The following is a 20195-nucleotide window of genomic DNA, read 5'->3' as shown; positions in this document are numbered from 1 at the left end:
TCAGGCCAGATCAGTCTTTGTCTGGGGCCTGTCCTGGGCACTGCAGACTCTAAGCAGCACCCCTGTCCTCTGCACACCGCGTGCCGGTGTCTTCCTCACAACCAGTCACGTCAATCCTGGGCTCACATGTTGCCAAGTGTCCCACTGTGGGCAAAATCCCCCACCCCCACCCCCGCCAATTGAAACCACTGCTCTATGAATGCCCCGGGGCTCCCTGCGGCCTGGCACAGCGAGGGGCTGGCCCACCACAGGAGACCGTACAGGGAGGGACTCGTGATTTGTGGCCGCCCTCTGCCTGGAAGCCTCTTGCTGGGTGTGGATGTGGATGGGTGTTGGCGCTAGGCCGGGACTGTGGGCTGAAGGCCGGGCCTGCCGCCCGCTCCCTCTCTGTGTGTCTCACTGGGCATGTCTGTGACTTAGGGATGGCACATGGTGACAGCACCCCTTCTGGGGCTATTTTGAAGCTCAAGCGCCCAATAAATGTGACCCACCGAGATTATTTCATCAAGGTCTAGCCATAGTAGACCCACAAAATTGTGCCCCATTTGGGCACAAGAGCAGAGGAGCTGGTCCCGGGCCTCTCCCTAATAAAATTCTCACACAGGCATTTTAACGAGGGTGCTTAGGGTCCCTGTCAGGACCACCCGACACCCACAGAATGAATGGTGGGCAGGGACTTCTCCTGGGACGCTTGTCCTCTTGTCTGTGACACTTCTGGAAATAGTCACCAAATGCCCTGCGGTGCCGTGGGGTTAGGGCAGCCCACCGAGGCTCCATGGGCCCCCCTCATGGCCTGGCCTACAGGTGACTGATGTGCAGGGCTGGGAGTGAGGCCCCTCACTCCCCCTGTGCCCTGGGCAGGTCCCTCGCCTCTCCTGGAACCTGGCCCTTCCTCTGCAGGGGAGGGTAAGGACCATCAGAGCACGCACCTCCCAGCGGGATGCATCGCAAGCACGAACCGTTAGCGTTGTTAGCATTGATTTAATTTACAAGAATGGAGATAACAGAAAGCTTGCAGAGCATGGGAATAACCGAGCCCGATTCATGGATGTCCTTGGACCCTCTTGGAGGGAAAGAGGCCAGGGGCGCTGTTTGGACAGACATCTCAGAGTGGACAGACTCCCTGTTCCTGGGTCGCACGTGGACGGGGAGGGTCAGGCGAAGAAGAGCCCCCGCCCCAGGTCTGTCCGAGGCCCTGCGTGGCTGTGACCAGCCCAGGGGAGGCTGTGCAAGCTTGTGGAGGGAAATGACGGCCAGGATGGCCCTTGAGAAGTGGAAGGGGACGTGGGGGGCCAGGCTGAGAGGCTGAGTGAGAGCTGAGGTGGTGCTGCCACGGCGGCTGAGACAGGGGCACCTGTCTGAGGGACGAGCCCTGCCCTGGCCCTCCCTCCAAGGGGTCACTGGGGCCCGGGCTCAGCCAGTCAGTGTGGGCCAGCCATTAGTGGGGCAAGTGTGGCAGCTGGGCCAGGGCCCTCTCACACCCCCTGCCCTCCCTCTCCCCCTGCCCTCTCCCAGTGACACTTTAAGGAAGGAGCTCAGCCCCCCACTTATAAAACCAGGGTGGTGCCAAGAGGTGGGAGACGGAGGCACCCACGTGGGGGTGCTGCCCACAGGGCTGACTTTTCAGGCTGGAGTCTCCTCAGGGCCCCCTTCTTCCTCTGCCTCGTCCTCTCCCTCCGCCTGGTCCTGTCGTTCCTCCTCCTCCTCTCCCTCTGTCTCCTCCTCATGCTTCAGACCCGGTTGTTGCTGCCAGGGAGAGAGAGAGACAGAGCAGAATCACCAGTGGGGGCAGGCCTCCCCTGCACCCTGGGGGTTAAGCCCCAAGGCCAAAAGCAGCCAATGGGCTGTGGCCACGGGGGCTTGGTGCACGCGCAGAGCCAGTGGGTGTGTGTGGCAGGGACAGTGGGGCGGCTGACAGGCCCAGGTACAAGTCCTGCTTCTGCCGCATCCTGCCTGGGCGACCTCGGCCTGCCCCTGCTGGGCCCCCCACCTGCACTCCTCACGGGGCTGTGGCTGGTGTTGGAAGAGAGCTACGCACCCCGAACTGCTTCCTAGGCTCTGACTCCCAAAGTGCTGGCCAAGCTCAGAGGCCACGAGTCAGAAGCTGGGAGGGCGCAGAGGAAGGAGAGGCCAACTTTGGTGAACCTTAACCCCTCCTGTGAGGAGCACCTTTTGGGACGTCCAGCCCCAAGAACCAGGTCTGCGAGCCACACTGCACTGTGGAAGGTGGACAGTGTCACCCTCGCCTTCTGGAGGGCTGGAAAGTCAGCGGCAGGGGGCTGGCGGGAAGCCCAGGGCTACGGTCCAGTCTCGTCCCTGCCGCACCTGGAGGGAGCGCCCTGCCCCACCCCTGCCACACAGAGAGTGTGAGAACACAGCCGCTCACACCCTAGGACTCCAAAAGCAAATGCTTCTGCAAGATCACAGCCTGTGCCTAGACCCGGGGGAGGGCGACAGGGGAGGGAAGAGGTCGGAGGAGGAGGCAGTTACCCGCTCCATGTGCTCACCCAGCCGCCGCTGCCCTGGCTACTACATCTGTGCCCAAGGACGCACCACACAGTAATCGTGCACAGGACCGGCACCCTGGGCACACGAGGGCCCACGCTTGCTTTCCGGCCCGGCTGTCATTGTCTTGTCATTCTCAAGGCTTTTTGAACAAGGGGTCCTCTGTTTCCACATGCACTAGGCCACGCCCCCAAAAGGCGCACCTGGTCTACCTGGTCTTGCGCACAAGGGCGGACACACACGTGTGCTCTCATGTTCGTCTCCCTTCTGCACAGCTCACTGGCACTTGCCCATCTTGGCACGCTATCTGTGGGTCCCTCCAGGCAATGGCCCAGAATGACACGGCCCTTCCCCTCCTCTGTCCCTTGGGGCCAAAGAGGGCCTGGAAGGTGACCAGACACCACCTTTATAGCTAATCTCGGTTGCAGAATGAAAATGAGGGACCAAGAAGTGAAGTGGCCAGCCGGTTGTTATTGGTAGGAAGTGCTTCAGAACCAGGCCACAGACACCAAACTCAGCACAGTCACACCCCTGACACCAGACCGTCCTCCACACCACGGTGTCACAGCCCCGCCTCCCGGGCCTCAAGGCTTACTCTTATCTGACACCTCCCTTAGCCCCCCTCCTCATTCGGCTGGTCCTGTGCATGTTCCAGGTGCCCATCTTGGGGGGGGAGCAGTGGAGAGGAGGGTCCTACAAGCACGGAGCCCAGCTCCTGCCCTCGTCAGGCCGGCGTCCGTCTGGAGGCTTAGGTTTCCTCTGGAGGAAGGAGTAATACTGGCCTCCCCTTGGCCAGATGGACACATTAAGGTTTATCTGATAAGGTTACACGCTCAAGGTCACCCAGCAGATGAGCAAACAGGCAGAACCTGGTGCCAGGCCTCCTACCCGCCCCCATGGGCCCCATCAGAGGCCCTTACGAGCTTGGACTTCCTCAAGGCTTCCGCCTCCTTCTTCTTCAGCTCGGACAAGATGATGTCAAAGAACTCCTCCTCGGCCTTGCTGACCAGCTCCTCCAGGTCCACGGCGGTCTCTTCCTCCCTCAGCTCGTCGTCCTTGCCCTCCGACTTGCCTTTCTCCTTCAACCGCATCTCCCGGTGCCTGGCCTCCAGGATCTTCTCCCGCCGGGTCTCCCGCTCAAATATCTGGGACACACAGGGTCAGAGGGGCCCCTGGGAAGAGGGTGGCAGCCAGGGCTCCCAGCACAGGGGCCAGGCCGGCTTCTCCTCGCTGTGCTCACAGCAGCCTCCAAAGAGGTCTGGACTCAGGGCTAATGGGAAGGGCGGAGGGCTGGATGTTGGGGTCGGAAGGGGGGGGCAACAGGTCACTCAGTTCCAAGGGGTTCCAAGAACATGGACGACAGCGTCACGAATGCCCTCTGCATTTGCACAACACGAAGGACCAGCCCAGGGTGGGCCCCCAGTCTCAGGCAGAGCCGGGAGGCCCTCCTGGGTCTCCGCACTGGGGATTTGGGCACCCTGTGGGGGTCCCTGGGGGTGGGGTTGCCTCCTGGGATCCCTGCCAGGGCGAGGTGAAGTGATGGATCTCAGCCCCCAGGGCCCCATCCCCAGGGCTGTCCCCTGCCACCTGTCCCCTCTACTGGCAGTCTCCTAAGCCTCATTGTATGGGTTCTGCTGCAAAAAATCATGCGGTGTCGGGCAGAAGGCAGGCCGGCGGGAGTGCGGTTGGGAGGGAACAAGAGTCTCACACGAGGTGGACGGCCGCTTGAACACGGCGCCTAGCGTGCTATAGGGCGTGCTTGCGTGGGATTTCATTATGGTACAGAATCACGTGCTTACGGTTTTATAATAAAAAGGGGGTGTTATCTGGGCCGGACCCTGTACATTGCTTGAAACTAGACAAACTGAGCTCGTCAAACCGCTTTGGTCGACAGGAAAAGCTACAGCCTGAGGAGGTGAAGTGATTCACCCAAGGCCACTTCACTACTTAGTGACCAAGCCAGGGAGGTTTCAGACCTCACCCCCACCTCGGGACCCATTTACAGTGCTCATTTCAGGACTCCACGCTGCCTCCCCATAGTGCCCACCCGTTGCCCAGGGGGCGAGGGGGAGTGGCCCTGGGTGCCCCCTGACCCGCCTGCTCTGCAGACATCAGGTCGATCACGGCCGGGAGTGCGCCGTGTCCCCGGCGCCGGGCACTCACAGAAGAAGCTATGTTCTTCTCGTTCCTCTGGAGCGTGCAGAGCCCGTTCGAGACCTCCAGCAGTGTGGTGGTCCCCAGCTGGGAGCCACAGGCGATGAAGCACCCATTGTCCTGCACCCGGAGGCAGTAGAGGGCCTCGTCACACACCTGCTGGAAGGCCAGACAGACCACACTGAGAAGGCGGGAGGAGCAAAGCAAGCCTGTGTCTGACCGTCTGGCTCCCGGAAAGGGCCAGCCAACCTGTCCCATTTAGACCCTCGCAGTGACTCCCACGACCCGCAGGATGAAGCTCGCACTCTGAGACTGGCTGTTGGGACCCTTTGACCCCTTGGCCCAGCCTCATCTTCCACCTTGCCCCCCACACCCTCATCCCCCCTTTCTGCCTCACAGTCATCCATGCCGCCAGGGCCTGAGGACCTGGATGCAAGGGGAGGGGGTGAGCATGACCTTCAGGCTGAGAGCAGGGTCACACTGCTTGAACACAAAGTCCCAGATGTCCAGGGTCCCGTCCATCTTGGTGGTGAAGAAAACTGCCGGCCTCACCGGGCTCCAGGCGCCATCGGTGAGGTACGCCATGTGGTACCTGTGGGGGGCCGGTGCTGCCAGTTAGGGACCACTGTGGCTGGGAGGAACAGGGAGGCAGGCGGCTGAGCCATGGCTCTGCTCCCCCAGCCCCTCCTGGGCTGCAGGGTCTCCTTGTTGGCCAGGAAGTCCTTCCTTGTGTCCGACTTCTAGCCATGCCGGCCTCGCCCACCCTCAGTTCACCGGCTGCACTGCAAAGGGCCCTGCCCTTCCCACAGGCTGGCCACTGGCCTCTCCCACAGCCAACCCCAGCGCACGGGCACGCATTGCTGCATCTGCGTCCTGGGACTCACGAAAGAAGCAGAGGAAGGAGGTGCCCGGAAGAGTTCCTAACACTGGGATCAGGAGCAGGTTACACCTCCTACATGGTGTGATCTCGATTTTACGCGATTTCTGGTGTGAAGGACATTGGACCCTTATCGTACAGCACAAAGACCAACATGGAACGGAGTAAAGACTTAGAGGCATGGCCCGAAACCATAAAACTCCCAGGAGAAAACACAGGGAAGGAGCTCCTGGGCACTGGCCTCGGCAGCGACTCTTCGGATACAACGCCAAAAGCACAGGCAGCGAAAGCAGAGATAAGCAAGAGGGAGGACGTCGACCTGAAAGCTCCTGCCCAGCAAAGGAAATAGTCAACAAAATGAGAAGGCAGCCTCCAAAATGGGAGAAAATATTGGCACGCCGTGTATCGAATAAGGGGTTAGTATCTAAAACCTAGAAGGAGCTCATACAGCTCAATAGAAATGAAAGAACCCAATTTAAACATGGGCAAAGGACCTGGACAGACATTTCTCCAAAAAAGGCACAGAAATGGCCTGTGGGTACATGCAAAGGTGCTCAGCATACTAACCATCAGGGAAATGCAAATCAAAACCGCAGTGAGATCATACCTTGCCGGTTGTAAAGGCTATTATCAGAACAGCAAAAGGTAGCAAGTGCTGGCGAGCATGTGGAGAACAGGGAACCCTCCTTCACCGTCGGTGGGAAGGGAATGCAAACTGGTGCACCACTGTGGAAAACAGCGTGGGGGGGTCCCTCAAAAAAATGTGTGCACGAGGCATTTTGCCATAAAGATCCTGAACATCTGTTTACAGATAAAGTAAATGACCGAATAAATAACGTAGAACTTGAGTCTGGAAGCGCCCCTCCCCCACCTCCAGCTGCTCCCTGCAAGACTGGGCTACGCCAGGCACGGAATTCACAGCATCTTCAGTCACAACAACACAGAGGTGCAAGCAACCCAGGTGTCCGCCGGGCAACATACGAATGGGTAAGCAAACTGGGCTCACCCACCGGGAGACCAGGAGCAAGTGGCTTTGCCTCCCTGTAGCTTGGTTCCCTCACGCAAACGATGAGGTGGCCGGAGTGCAAACCTACCCTACTCCTAGCGTTGTCCTGAGGGCTACGAAAATTAATTGTGGCTGTTGTCACCGCTGACCCAGGCGGTCTGCAGCGTACTCCTTTGCGAAGTGCCTGAATCAGGCCACTTCCTAGCATAGGCTCTGGTGTTTGCAGAGGGGTGTTTTTTCCCTCTAATGGGTGGACACACAAATAAATGTTCAGGTCACTCTGGGGCTGGGCCGCCCGCTCTGTCCCCTCCACCCTCCCGCGTCCCTCTCCCACCGCCAAACCGCCCCCTCACTTGGTCCACATGATGGACGACTCGCGGCTCTCCTCCGACCAGATACGGGCGGTCCAGTCGCCCACGGTCAGGAAGTTCTTCGGGTAGAACGGATTTCTCTGGAGGGCGTAGATGGGGCCATGGTGGCCAGAGAAGGTGCACACGATCTTCTCGGCCGACGTCTTGGCCTTGCGGTTGCAGGAGACGACGATGCCTTGCTCGGTGCCCACCATGAACTTGGTTGGCTGTGGAGGGGGTGGCAGGGGTGGAGTCTCCGTGGGACAGCAGCTCAGGCCTGGCTGGCATGGCGAGCAGGTTCTGGGGCGCACCTGCGTTTCCAGCCTCTGCTCAGGCTGTGTCCCACCTGTGCCTAGGGGGCTGACCCCGCTTCCCAGCCTCATCAGACCCCACCCTTCTTGAGAACCTGCTCAAGGGCCCCGTGCTCAATGAAGCCCCCCCCCACCGACTCTTTCGGCTCTGGAGACTCATCCCCAGCCCGCTCCTTGCCCCACCACTGTGCCCACGAGGTATCTGTCATAAAGATCCTGATGTCTATTTACAGGCAGAGTAATTGATGGAATGAATGACATAAACCATGGTCTGGAAGAGCTCCCCCAACTCGAGCTACTCCCTGAGACCTGGGCTAGGCTGTGCACCCAAGTTCATCGCAGCGTTATTCACAGGCTAAGAGGTGCAAGCAGCCCAAGTGTCCAGCGACAGAGAATGTGTAAACCAAATGTGGCCTATCTATACAATGGAGTATTATTCAGCCCTAAAAAGGAAGGAAATTCTGGCACCTGCCAGAAATGTGGATGCACTGTGAGGACGTTAATGCTACATGAAATAAGCCAGTCACAAAAGGACGAATACTGAACAAACGAGTCCACTTAAACGAGGTGCCTGGAGGAGTGGCACCCGCAGAGACAGGAAGCAGAAGGGGCTGGGGGAGGGGCGATGGGGAGTGGCCGTGTAACAAGTGCCCTATAGAGTTTGTTTGCAGGATGAAAAGGCTGGGGACCCGCCCCACGCCACTGCGAATGTACTTCACGCGATGGAGTCGTGCGCTTGAAAACGGTTGTGATGGCAAATTCGAGGTTAGGTGTATTCGACTACAATTTAAAAAATGACAGCTACAAGTTGGGGGGTCAAAGGAAAATGAAGAGATGCAGCTTGAGAGGCCCCGAAAAGTAAGTAATAAAGGCAACCACAGGGCGCCTGCAAGCGAGTAGGGGAGAGGAGCTCCCCCAGATGTGGATGGCCCATCAGACCCCACCCAGCCTGAGACGTGGTGGGGTTGTGGTGGGGTCACGGTGGGGTCTGGGTGTTGGGGTTGGAGCCCCGGGCGGGGGCCCAGCTTCAGATTCTACAGCCCATGACTTAACCTCACTAAGACTCGTTGCTTCTCTGAGTAAATGGGGGATAACAACTTTAGCTCCCGACACGGCCACAGGCGACTCCACAAGCTCATCCCACAAGGCAGTTATAAGTGTCCACCACAGAGTGTGCCATCGGTGACAGGCACGGGGCATGGGGGAACTAGTGGTAGCATGGTCGTTATGTCTAGCTCTTGGCCCAGAAATGTCTGGTTCCAGGACAGGATGGTTTTCTGAGTCCTTCCTACCTCGACCCCTATGCCCAGGGCTGGGGGGCCAGTTAAGCTGTCTTTCACCTCACCCCACTGGCATTCATCCACCAGCCTTGGGGGAGCGTTCCCAGGGCAAGGGTGAGGCCACAGCGCCTCCACCTCTCAAGGGCCAAGAAATGCCATCACAGGAACCAAAAGCAAACCAGTGACAATTCCAGGGGGCAGCCAGGACTGGGCTTCAGTGAAACATAAACAGGAACCAGCCCAAGCCAAGAGCCCTCTGAGAAAGCTGGTTTCCCGCCCCTACCCCTCCTTTGGAGGGAGTCTCCATTTGCGGCTTCTAGAAGCTTCCCTCTTCTGACACATTCACATTACTGTTCGGCTCTGGTCTTTACTGTTGGAATGGCAGTCACTGGATTCCGTAATCATACCTGTGCTATGGTTTGCCAAGCACGTCCCTCCAGAAGTGAACTGACCAGCCCAGGGTCCCACGCAAGGCTGAGACAGCACCTGGCCTCCTGATGTTGGTCCGGGGAGGTCCTCTTACCTAGAAGGGGCTTTTCTGGAATCTGGTCCTGTCTGAAAGCTTGCCTTCTGTCCAGCCCAGCCACTAGCCTGGGACTCCTTGGGAATGAGAATGGCTTCCTTCCTCAGGAAGCTCTGCTGCCCCCTGCTGGCAAGTCATTGTAAAGACCCCACCCCAGGTCTAGGAAGATGCTCCTTCCGAGGAGCTGCACTGGGTGCAAGGGAAGCGGCAGCCTGAGGTCTGAAAGCATCTGCTGTAGCAGCCGCAGCCCTCTCTCAGCTCCAGCTGCCCCAGCCATAGAAGCAGGGGAAGAGGGAGGAAGGGACACTCACCAAAGTAGCCTCAAACTCCAGGGAAATGGCCCCCAAGGCATTTTCGATCTGCTCCTTCCTTGTGATGTCCATGATCACCACCTCGGTGGGCTCGCTCAGCTTCCGAATATCCCACCACATGACCTGATTGGGGCGGGGGCGGGGGGGGGGACAGCTTTGAGACCTGAGGTCCTGCAATTCTCCTGGCTTACGTCTTCCTTGCCACCTCCAAATCCCTGGGTCCGTCGCTGTGGTCCTCAGGGTGTGTGACAGAGGCTACCATCAACCCACAGAGACAAACATGCTTTGAGAGTGATTTCTCGGGTCCGCGGTCCCAAACCTGTCCAGTCATCAGAGTCACGGGCAAGCATCATAAAATCCACATGCTGGGGCCTCACCCCCAGACCTGCTGAGTCAAGTCCCCAGGCGTGAGCCCCAACATCTCCATTCTCACAGGCTCCCCACAAGGTAGCAATGTGATAAATGCACCTGCACTTTGACCCAGAAACCCCACTTCCAGGAACGTATGTTCTCGAAGCACCTTCCCATGAGTGTAATAACGTTCTTTGCTACATGTTTTGGTAGCAATAAAATATTGAAAGCCACTCAAAGAAATGAGGCCACACCCAACACAGTCCTTAACAGGCACAGGGCAGTGCTTTCTGAAATATGCAATCCTCTCCAAGATCCGTTCAATGAAAAACATCAAGGGCAGATCCACATGTAAGGTGTGCAAATAGCGGGCGAAGACGACAGTGTGTTTGCTTCTGTACTCAGAGACTATCCCTGCAGGCCAATGAAGACGCTGGAGGGGAGGGGGGCGGTGCCTGCTGGGAGGGCACCTTCGAGGCTTGTCTGCCCTATTGTATCTGTTGCATTTCCTCCTGTGTGCATACACTGTCTATTTTTTAATTTAAAAATAAGATGCAGAAGAAACATTCCCTGGTGACCCCACTCCACCCCCCACCCTCATCCCTATAGCGCGTGGCCCGTAAGAACCTGCCCCTCCGTGCCTGTCCATCAGTCGATGCCGAGAAGCACTCCGTGCCCGTCTTCGACTGCAGCCAGATGGTGCCGTACACGGGGTCTCGATGGCTGAACTCAATGGTGGACAGCTCTGCCACCAGGCTGCCCTTGCGGGTGTCCCAGCAGGCTGGTGGGGAGGGAAACGAGGGGCAGGTGGATGAGGGCACAGGTTTCCTTTCCTGGTGCAGGGAGAAGGGCACAGAGGGGTGCTGCTGCTCTTGGTTTGGCAGACACGTGGGTTTTTAGAATCAAGGCTAGGTTCCAACCAGCCTGAGTTTCCTGCCAGCCCCTGAAGACCCCACAGAGCCTTTGTAGAGAGACTGCCAGAGTGCATGCTTCATTTATTCTGCTGAGCCCCTGCCACGTGTTGAGCGCCACCTTGGGCCCTGGGAAAGCCACATAGGACAGGCTCTGTCCCTGGGGGGCAGGAAGGGGACCTGCAAATACAGCCCATGATGCAATTTCTCTGGTGGGGGACACATGGGGGTGGTCAAGGAAAGCTTCCTGGAGGAGGTGAGAGGAAACTAAGACTGAGGAAGAGCCTGGGATGGAGTGAGCCAGGCAGAGAGAGAGGAGTGTCTCTACCATGGGGAGAAGCTCCTGAAAGTAAAAGCGCCTTTGGGTAAAGCTCTCCTGCTGCATAAACTCATTCCCTTTATTCTCTGTGCCTTTGCTGCCTCCGATGGGAAAACAAAACTCTCAGAGGCAGCTTCGCCTTTACTCCGATCCGTTATTAGTGCTCCTCTCTCCTGCTGTACCAAGAAACACCGCTTATCTGCTATTTGTCCTAATAGATTTTGTTTTCATTGTCCCGCAAGGGAACAGCAAGGACCCACACCATTACTCAGAGCTGTTTCTAGGAAAGCTGACTTTGTAAAACAAACAAGGAAAGTACTTGATCCTTAAGTGTTGATTTATGGAATCTGAGTCTAGAGAATTTGCCCTGCACCTGCCTGGCCCGGAAAGGGGTTTTCTCAGTTGAGCCTGCTCTGCATGGGCAAAGGAGAGCCCGAGGGTGGGTCCTGCTCTGGTGGTCCTTACAGGCAGCAGAGCCCCGGAGCTGGGGCTGGCCTGGGCAGGCGTGGCAGCCACAGAGAGGGGCGATGAATAATGAGTGAGGCAGGTCTCCTGAATAAAAGATGGCAGCGCGGCTCTCAGAGCCCTGGCACCCAGGAGACCTGGCAGGGAGGGTTACATCCATCCCCTAACCTGGCAGCCTCCCCAGGACAGCGGCAGCAGGTCTGAGAGGGAGATCAGAGATGTCGGCCGGCCAGGAGGCAGCCTGGCCACAGACTGTTTCTGAGAAGAATGGACCCAGCCAATCTGGCTCCTACCACCCCCTCCCGAGGAAGAAGGGGAAGCTAAGAGCCTGTGTAGGCAGGAGGGTGGGGAGCCCCTTTCATGCCCACCGAGTCTGGCTTGGGGTGCAGATGGGGGTGGGGCGAGGGTTTGGCTGCTCCAGGGCCAGCGGGGGAGGGCAGGCGGGGCGTTCAGAGCCCACATGGGCGGGTCTCTTCTGATCTCACTAGCCATCCGAAGACTCCATTTTCTGGGTGTGCGAGCAGCAACAATAGAGGAGTTAAGGACCTCTGACAGCCTCCTCCATAGAAGCAATGAGAAAACTAGTGAAAACTGTGACAATAGACTTTTTCACAACTCTGGAAATTCAGCAAAGGCTTGCAGGAATCCAAAGAGTGTTGCTTCACGGAAAACAGCTGACTCTTGGTAAGAACAGTGAGTGTTGTTGCATTTTAACTTGCCCTACTTAAGACCCCACACTCTCCATTCCACCAGAGCTTTGCAAAAGGACACCCTGCTTTCCTGGGGCAACCACAGCCCAACAGCCAGGAGGGGGCGCTGTGAGGCTGGAGCTCACTTGGGTCTCCAGTCCAAAGAATTGTCCTTTGACTGGCCCGGTGCCCCCCACCGCCACAAGACCCCACTTGCAAGGCTGTCTATTCGACTCGACTCAGAGCTTGCCCAGTGAAAAAGGTGTTTTTGCTACGGCGATTGGTGGCTCAGAACCCGGGTCCCTCTTACCGATCTGCCCATTGTAGCAGCCTCCCAGGAGCACGTGGGAGTCTTTGGGGTTGTACTCCAAGGTGATGACAGGTGACGACGGCTTCAGGACAATCTCGGGCCTGTTGGGGTTTTCTGAAAAGCAGGAGGCAGAAATCCCAGAAAATCCCACCAGGCCTGGAAAGGAAAGCGCGGGGCCCAACGGGAGGGGGGAGCCTGGAAGCCTTTCTCTGGGCCACTCCCCCCGGGCCCCATGGCCAGAACTGACCCTTTGCGCCCTTCCATGGTTTTACTTTGGGGGTCGCAGTTGTGTGCGCACACACGTGTCATCGTAATTCAAGTCCGCTTCCCAGGTTTGGTGTGGAGCGAAGGTCTGACCCCGCGGTTCTCCTGCCTGTGTTCTGAGGCCGACAGTGGGCCTGCCCCACAGCAGGACTAGCCGCTCAAGAGTGCCGGGTGCTCGGCTCTGTGCCCCGTGCCGACCCCCACTGGAAACAGCTGACACTCTTTTTCTCAGTGACAGCAGTGAGGGACATGGGAGAGCGTGACACCCACCATTGCCTGCCACCTGCCAGGCTCTGCCCTTGGAGTGAGCCCCTCTGTCAACAAAGGCTCGTGCTCCCCAGGGGAGGTGGGGGTGGGGTGGGGGGGCGTGCTGTTCCTATTTGCCAAGTGTTCACGGATGAACACTTGGAAAGGTGGGGAAGAAGTGAGTCCCTTCCCCTCCCCCTTGGGTCCCTTCTCAGTCTGCCAGGCGTTTTATCTGATACGCTTTGCAGGTGCCCAGAACTGGGACTTTGTGAGGCCTGGTCTTGAACGACCTGCTTACAGATCGGGAGATGAAGCGGGCTACCTGCTTCCCTGCCATGGCTGCGTGGCTGCGCCTGAACCCCCACAGGGATGGAACGAGAGGCTTCCTCCTGGCCCCTGGTCCCGCCCTCGGGGCCCCGGCCCGAGGCTGCTCCTCCTGCCCCTCCCTCAGCTGTCCCTGGCCACGGGGCCTCTCCACTTCTCACCCAGGTCCCAGATGTAGGAATCATGGCTCATGCCCTCAGGTGCCCTTTGAAAATTCAAGCAGGAATAGGCCACCGCCAGCTTCCTGCTGCCGTCGGGGTGCCAGGACAGGTGCGTGGCTGACCGCTTGATCTCCTGGGGATCCCTTTAGGGGAGAGCAAAGGGCGGGGAGCTGCAGTGCGAGGCTCCCCACGTGCCTCACTTACTAAATCTTGTCTTTGAGACATTCAAACATGTGTAAGCATATCTCAGCATTCACTCAGAGAAGTTTATTTTAAAAACAAAGTTTATAAGACTCCCTGAATCAGAGACCCAATTCTACGAGCCATACGTAAAAGCTAATAATAAACATGGAAGCAAAATATTAAATTCCAGTGTGCTGTTTTTATTTGCTGAGCGTTTTGAGCCTGAGGCTTGACTTCCCATGGATACTCAACTACAAGGGAGCATGAGGAATTCAGCAGTGAGGCTCCCGCGTGTGCCCCCGTGAGTCAAAAACTTACGTCCGCACAAAATTCTGCACGTGGATGTTTACAGCAGCACTATTCGTAATTCTTAAAACTTGGAGCAACCAAACTGCCCTTCGGTGGGTGAGTGGATCGGGTGTGACCCACGCGTACACTGGAATATTATCCAGCAATACAAAGAAACGAGCCGCCAAGCCACGCAGAGGCTCGGTGGGAACTCGAAGCGCATCGCTAAGTGAGAGATGCCCATCTGGAAAGCTGGTGCTGTGTGCTTCCAGCTACGTGACAGCCTGGGTGAGGCGAAACCATGGAGACAGTAAAAGAAAAAAAAATGGTTGTTGCCAAAGGTCTGGGCGGAGAATGGGGATAACTCAGCGAAACACAGCTGGTTGTTAGGGCAGCGAAACCGTTGTCTGATAGTTTGGCCAAAATGCATGGAATGTAGGACACAGAGTGGGCTGTAAACTATAGACTTTGGGGGTGCTAGAGACTTCAGAAGGTTTGTGTCCCCCCTCCCCAGCCCAGAGTCATCTGTTGAAACCTAATCTCCAGTGTGCTGACTTTCGGAGGTGGGGACTTGGGGGTGATAGGGTCGGGAGGGTGGAATGCCCTGATAACTAGGACTCCAGGGAGGGGGCATCCTCACCCCACAGCCAGCAGACAGCTATCTATGAATTAAGGAGTGGGTCTCCCCCAGACACAGAACCCAACCACGCTGGCGCCCTGATCTCAGAGCTTCCAGCCTCCAGAACTGTGGCAAATGGGTTTCCTAAGCTACCTAGCATTTTGCCACAGCAGCCTGGGACAGGGTAAGACAGGGTGATTATGACGTGTCGACATGGGTTCTTCATTGTGACAAAGGTACCACTCTGGGGCGTGATGATGGTAGTGGTGAGGCTGTGTGGGTGGGGGGTGGAGGGGTGTGTGTGGGAACTCTGTTCTTCCTGAAGGATTTTGCTATGGACCTAAAACTGCTCTAAAAAACAAACTCTTAATTTAAAGAGCAAGAGTGGGGGGTGGAGAATGAGAGAGTTAAGTGTTAAAGACTCACTGGCCCCCAAATGAGACTTTCTCCTTGAAGTATACAGAAGTGGAGAATGAAAGTGGAGACAGAATTGCCCTGTGTGGTTCACTCCCGCCCGAGCACTATTGCAGGAGAAGGAGCTCAGGCTGGGGTCCCGGAGATCAGAGGTCCGTCCAGGGCTGGGCCACCCACCCACCGTGTGCTCTGAGCACTTCCGCCCCCTGGGGCCAGTTTCCTCTTCTGGAGTCTGGGTGGGAGGATCGGTAATGCATCATTCCACGCAGGTCCAGGCAGGGAGGCTCAGGCAGCCTGCAGCACAGCCCCTGCCCCACCCTGGCCCCTCTCCTGGGCTGTACTTGGTCCTCCTCAGAACAACACAGCTCAGCCCTCAGCCAGAAAGGGTCCTTCCTGTCCCTGTGGAGATGGGTCGAATACTTCCCAGGACTTCAGTGGGTCTTGGGAGCGAAATGAATACCCCGGGGTCGGCCTCTGAGGCTGCACGCTTTTGAAATCACAGGTGTTTCCTGCATATTCAAGCCTATACTTACACACGCATGCAGACATGCAGATACCCACTACGTATACCCCCCTCCCCCACAGGCGTATTTCAAACACAGTGGTGTTCTCTACGTGCTGTGCTGTGTCTTGTTTTGGTGTCACATATGGGATCCTGGAAACACTCCCTCTAGTCCCATGCGGAGCCGCCTCCTTCATTCTGACGGCTGCACGGCTGTGCACCATGCGGGCGTCCCTGAGCTGCTGGAACCAGCCCCCACCCATGGATTTAGGGGGTCTTGGCCCGGTACACCCCTCTGCTGCGGAGAATATCCACACACACAGCGATTTCACACGCGCGTGTCTGTGTGATGAGTTCTAGTTGTCAAACTGCTGTCCTCAGAGGTTACTCCCAGATACACTCCTCCCGTAGTGGGGGTGAGGGTCCTGCTGCCCACAGTGAGGCTGGGTCCCTGACGCTCAGCACTTTGCACGTATCTTCTGCTGTGTGCATTGTCCCTCCTTGCACACAGCTTTGCACGCTTGCTCCTGTCTCTCACCAGCCTCTGTCCTCCCTTTCCACCTACCAGGCCCTCCCACGGTGGGGACCACGGGGCTGCAGGGCACGGTGTTTCTCTGCCCTTGGTCAAGCTTGGAGCACAGAGGGCTTGGCAAGGAGTCGTGTTGGGGGACACCCACCCGCAGAGGGGACGGGGGTCGGCCAGCACCAGCCTGACTCTGGAAATACCTGAAAACATTGATGGTTTTAGCTGAAGGGGCCTCTTCCGTCACTTCCACCGTGTCCTCGTCATCAAAATACTCCTGGTAGATGTCGATGGCATTATTCTGCTTGATGCAGTGCTCCATGATCTGGGGGGCACACCGGGGGTCCTTAGCGGGAAAGAGGAGTCCTTTTCCCCCGCCGCCAGCCCACACACTTTCAGTGGGGCAGTGTCGTCCCCGGTGCGTGAAAACTGGTTCTCAGCGGTAAAATAAGATTACTTTTTATGTTCAAAGCCCAGGTATACACACAGTACACGAACAGGTACACAGCATACTTACGGCATTGGAAATTGGAATTTCATGGGGGGAGGCAATTAGGAAAAGAACATCTAAAAAGGTTCCTCAGGGACAACAATGACAACAAGGTGACAACTCAGGGTTCCCGCCAAACAGAAGTATTCGTGACTCCACACAGAGCACCCATCTTCCAGTTCTTTCACCCAGAAAGCCCTCCCCATTATTCCAAATGTCCATCATGGAAAAGCCCAAGCTCAAGTGCCACCTCTTCCAGGAAGCCTTCCCCGATCCCTTTGGCAGGAAATCAACTCTCCCTCCTTATGGAGCAAAATGGCCAGTCATCCCGTCTTTCCACCTTCTGTGGTGGTCTCTCTGTATTTGTCTTTGACCTCTGGCAGATTATAAACTATTAGGAGCAGGATGGATGTGAATTTTAATTTTGCATTCTCTTACTGTGCCTGGCTCCAGAAGTTTGGTCCAAATGTGTCGAATGAATAAATGTTCCCTACTGGTAGGTAGCTGGTGGGTGGGATTCCTGGGGGTTCTCTTTGCCCAAAGGGACCACTTTCAGACTCCTTCTAAAGCCTGTTCAGCCCCCACACCTCCCGCCTTCCCCTCAGGTCGCCTGTGGTGGACTGTCTGCCTGCTCCCAGCCAGAAGGTCCCCACGGTAGCTTGTGTTGTTCCCCTGAGCCGCCACAAGAGCTGAGCACAGGGCCAGGCACATCAGGGCCCGACATGCGGTAGAGGACGCAGAGGGAAGGCAGCAGCTCTGGCCACTGGGGCTGGAGGGAGCCTCACCAAGCCCAGCTGTGTGATGGCGTTGATGTAGTTCTCGTCTTTCTCCACCTTCTTCCGGAAGCGGATCGTCTGCTCCAGCTCCAGGGGGTTCACATCCTTGGGCCAGCCCCCCTCGATGTGGTTGACACCCCGGGTCTCCATCTCGATTCGCTCTGTGTTGGCCTGAACAGAGAGCCCTGGCTGAGTACGCCCGCCCCGGGTGCAAGCATTTAGCCACGCCTGCAACCCAGGATCCAGAGCCCTGACTGCCCAGGGATGGACCCATGAAGTGTCTTTGGCCAAAACCACAAGATTTTCAGGTACCAGGAAGGTGGTCGCTGGTCCTCAGGAGTCACAGGCAACCACGAACGTGCCACTGTGTGTGTGCTGATGTCCTGGTCGTGGAAAACCCACTCTGACTTTGTCCGAATCCCACCTGTGTGTTCTGTGAGATCCCGGAGGAGGAAGAAGTGAATATCCTTCTCTGTCCTACCATTTACAATGTCACAGGAATGAAACCCACGAACAGTTAAGTCTGGATTTGCTCTGCCCATTCTCTGTGGTGGGGAGGAGGGCAGAGACGCCGTCGTAACCCCTAAACTTACCAGTCTGCCTCCTTTCCATTTCTTCCCACTTTAAACATTGTGGTAACATGTACGCAGCCTAAATTCTACCACTTTAAATACTTGAAGTGTATAACTCAGCGGCGTCAAGGACATTCACAGCATTGTGCTGCCGTCACCACTCTCGGCTTCCTGGACTTTTTCGTCACCCCCCACGGAAACCCCGCACCCACTCATCCGTCATTCCCCTCTCCTGTCCCTCCAGAGACCCACTCTCACAACGGTTAGCCACCTTCTCAGAGCAGAGCTGCAGACGGGAGGCCCTAATGGGGGGTGGCCTTTGTGGCCGCCATCTCTACGCCACGGACAAAACTGCCCTGGACCCCGGGACAGCAATTAGCCCTGGGACTCACTGCTTTTGTTCCTTTTGAACTGTGACTTGTCATGACCATTTAGCCGTGTGTTCACCGTGTGTTTTGATTAAAGCAGAGTTCTGATTCTCACTTGGCTGATTTGGGACATGGTAAATGGGTTATCCCCTTCGGTCTAATTTTCTCCCGGCAGTCCCCGATATAATCAGGAGCTGACCATCTGGTTTAGACAGGTGGGCAACTTGCTGGGAGACCGAACCGCAGCATGACCCAGTTCTCCTATCCTGGAGGCCCCTCTGACCAGAACTTTCTATGGCAACCTTTCCTTTCTCAGCTGGACAGTTGCCTGTGGATATAAATCTCTGTGCCCTTGTGCTCTGAGCTGGCGTGGCTCAGTTGGTTGGGCATTGTTTCGCTAAGCAAAAGGTCGCTGGTTCAATTCTCAGTCAGGGCACGTGCCTGGGTTGTGGGTGCAGTGCCCCGATGGGGTGTGTAGGAGAGGCAACTGCTCAGTGTTTCTCTCTCACATCGATATTTCTCTCCCTCTCTTTCTCCCTCCCTCCCCCCTCTCTAAAAAAAAATAAAATAAAATACAATAAAGTAAAAACTCCACCCCCTCAGAATACCTCTTCCACCTGTACCAAATACCTAAAACGACTCTAGAGTCTTAAAGGGGAAGCCAGACGCCCTGGGAGAGAGAGCACCTTGACCAGCACTCACCTGGCCCAGGGACTGCTGGGTGCTGGGTCTGCCCCTGGCCACTGTGGGGCGATCCTGCCCCCACACTTCCAGCATACACAGCGGTCCACTGTGCCTGGCTTCCAGGTGGCTGAGGTCACCCAGACCACACCCTCTCTGGCCAGGCCTGGGGCAGGGACCCACCTCGTGCTCTGACATGCTGGTGGAGCACTGGACGCCCATGTCCACGGGGTTCCGCTCCACGTACAGCTCCGCCAGCTCGGGATTGGGCGGGATGTCGATGTTCAGCTCTGCCTGGCGGTCGGTGAAGTTGCACTGCTTCCCGAACTCGCTTCGCTTCTTCACATACACATACACGATCTCCATGGTAGCGGCCGCTGCAGGGTCAGAGGGAGAGTGTGCAGTGAGGGGTCCCGCCAGGCTGCTGCTCCCCTGTCCCTGGGGGCCTCACCAGGAGGGGCACGGCTCCAGGTTCCCGGTCTGGTTGAGGGGAGGGGTCCTAGGGGATTTGTCCAGAAGTTGAATCTTTAAGAAATCATTCACTGAGTAATGACGACATGCTAGGCATTACCTTGCTCAGCCCTTGTCACTGCCCTGAGTGGACCATAAAGTCTCCATTTCACTCGGGAGGAATCCCATTCTCAGAGACACCCCGAGGGCCTTGTCCAGGTCACAGAGCTAGCAAGTGGTAGAGCTGGTCTGCTCGGCTCCAGAGCTCTCACTCCTGGCAGGGTCCAGTTTTTCCTGAGCTAATATGCCTATTGCAAGGCAGGAGGAAGTACTGATGGTGATTATGTTGGGCTAAATTTCTTTCCAGGCGCTGGACCTGGTCATCTGGCCACAGATTTGAGAGCCTTGAGCCTTTCAAGAAAGTCTCCCACTCAACCACCAGATTGTCCAAAGGCTCACCTGTTCTGGAGTTCTCAGTTACCAGACTCGACCCTCCGCCACTCTCTGGGGAACCCCCAGGAAACACCCCCCACCCCACGCTGCTCCGCCCAGGATGGGAGCAGGGAGGCAGGACCACTTCCTCAGCAGGCAGAATAGTCAGGCCTTAGGGAAACCCTCTGAGTCATGCTATTGGTCATTAATGTCACCGATAATGGGGAATTGGAAAGCAGGCTGGGCCGGGTCTGGGCTTCAAGTTCTGGCCTTGACACTCACCAGCTACTTGACCTTGGCTGGGCCACTCAGTCATTCTGAGACCTGACACACTTGGGAGAAGCGTGAAAAGTAAGTGCTCAGGTGCAACGCAAGGAAGCGTGTTTTTTACTGGTGCTGATTAGAAGTCTTAGAAGTGCAGTGGACACTTCCCACAAATTGTTCTTCACTCACCCCAGAAGAGCCCTTGATCCCTCTAACCCCTCTCACAGCCAACAGACTCTGTGGGGTCTGAATGCTCCTCATTGGCTTAAACTGCTG

The 20195-nt window shown here is 56.8% G+C and overlaps 1 protein-coding gene across 1 annotated transcript; it reads right to left on the bottom strand.

The window, feature by feature from the left end:
• Positions 1 to 970: 970 nt before the first annotated feature.
• Positions 971 to 19160, bottom strand: DNAI2 (dynein axonemal intermediate chain 2). Its single transcript, XM_053911944.1, has 12 exons — positions 18957 to 19160; positions 17162 to 17323; positions 16090 to 16211; positions 13358 to 13500; positions 12363 to 12476; positions 10310 to 10449; positions 9318 to 9440; positions 6896 to 7119; positions 5116 to 5251; positions 4669 to 4815; positions 3426 to 3650; positions 971 to 1746 (listed from the first exon to the last, which is right to left on the bottom strand). Exons 1-12 carry the CDS (start codon positions 19137 to 19139, stop codon positions 1624 to 1626), a joined length of 1842 nt encoding a protein of 613 aa, XP_053767919.1. The 5' UTR covers positions 19140 to 19160; the 3' UTR covers positions 971 to 1623.
• Between the last annotated feature and the right edge of the window lie 1035 nt (positions 19161 to 20195).

Source organism: Desmodus rotundus, chromosome 9, assembly GCF_022682495.2.
Source record: "Desmodus rotundus isolate HL8 chromosome 9, HLdesRot8A.1, whole genome shotgun sequence".
Classification (NCBI taxonomy): domain Eukaryota; kingdom Metazoa; phylum Chordata; class Mammalia; order Chiroptera; family Phyllostomidae; genus Desmodus; species Desmodus rotundus.
Note: the sequence above shows the minus strand (reverse complement) of the source record. Positions and strands in the feature narration are given on the sequence as shown.

Coding starts and splice junctions, on each gene's coding strand:
- DNAI2 (XM_053911944.1), bottom strand. CDS start 19,139: ATGGAGATCGTGTATGTGTATGTGAAGAAGCGAAGCGAGTTCGGGAAG. Junction 16,212..17,161: donor CCATCACACAGCTGGGCTTG/GTGAGGCTCCCT, acceptor TGTGCCCCCCAG/ATCATGGAGCACTGCATCAA. Junction 5,252..6,895: donor TCGTCCATCATGTGGACCAA/GTGAGGGGGCGG, acceptor GGCCCCCCACAG/GTACCACATGGCGTACCTCA.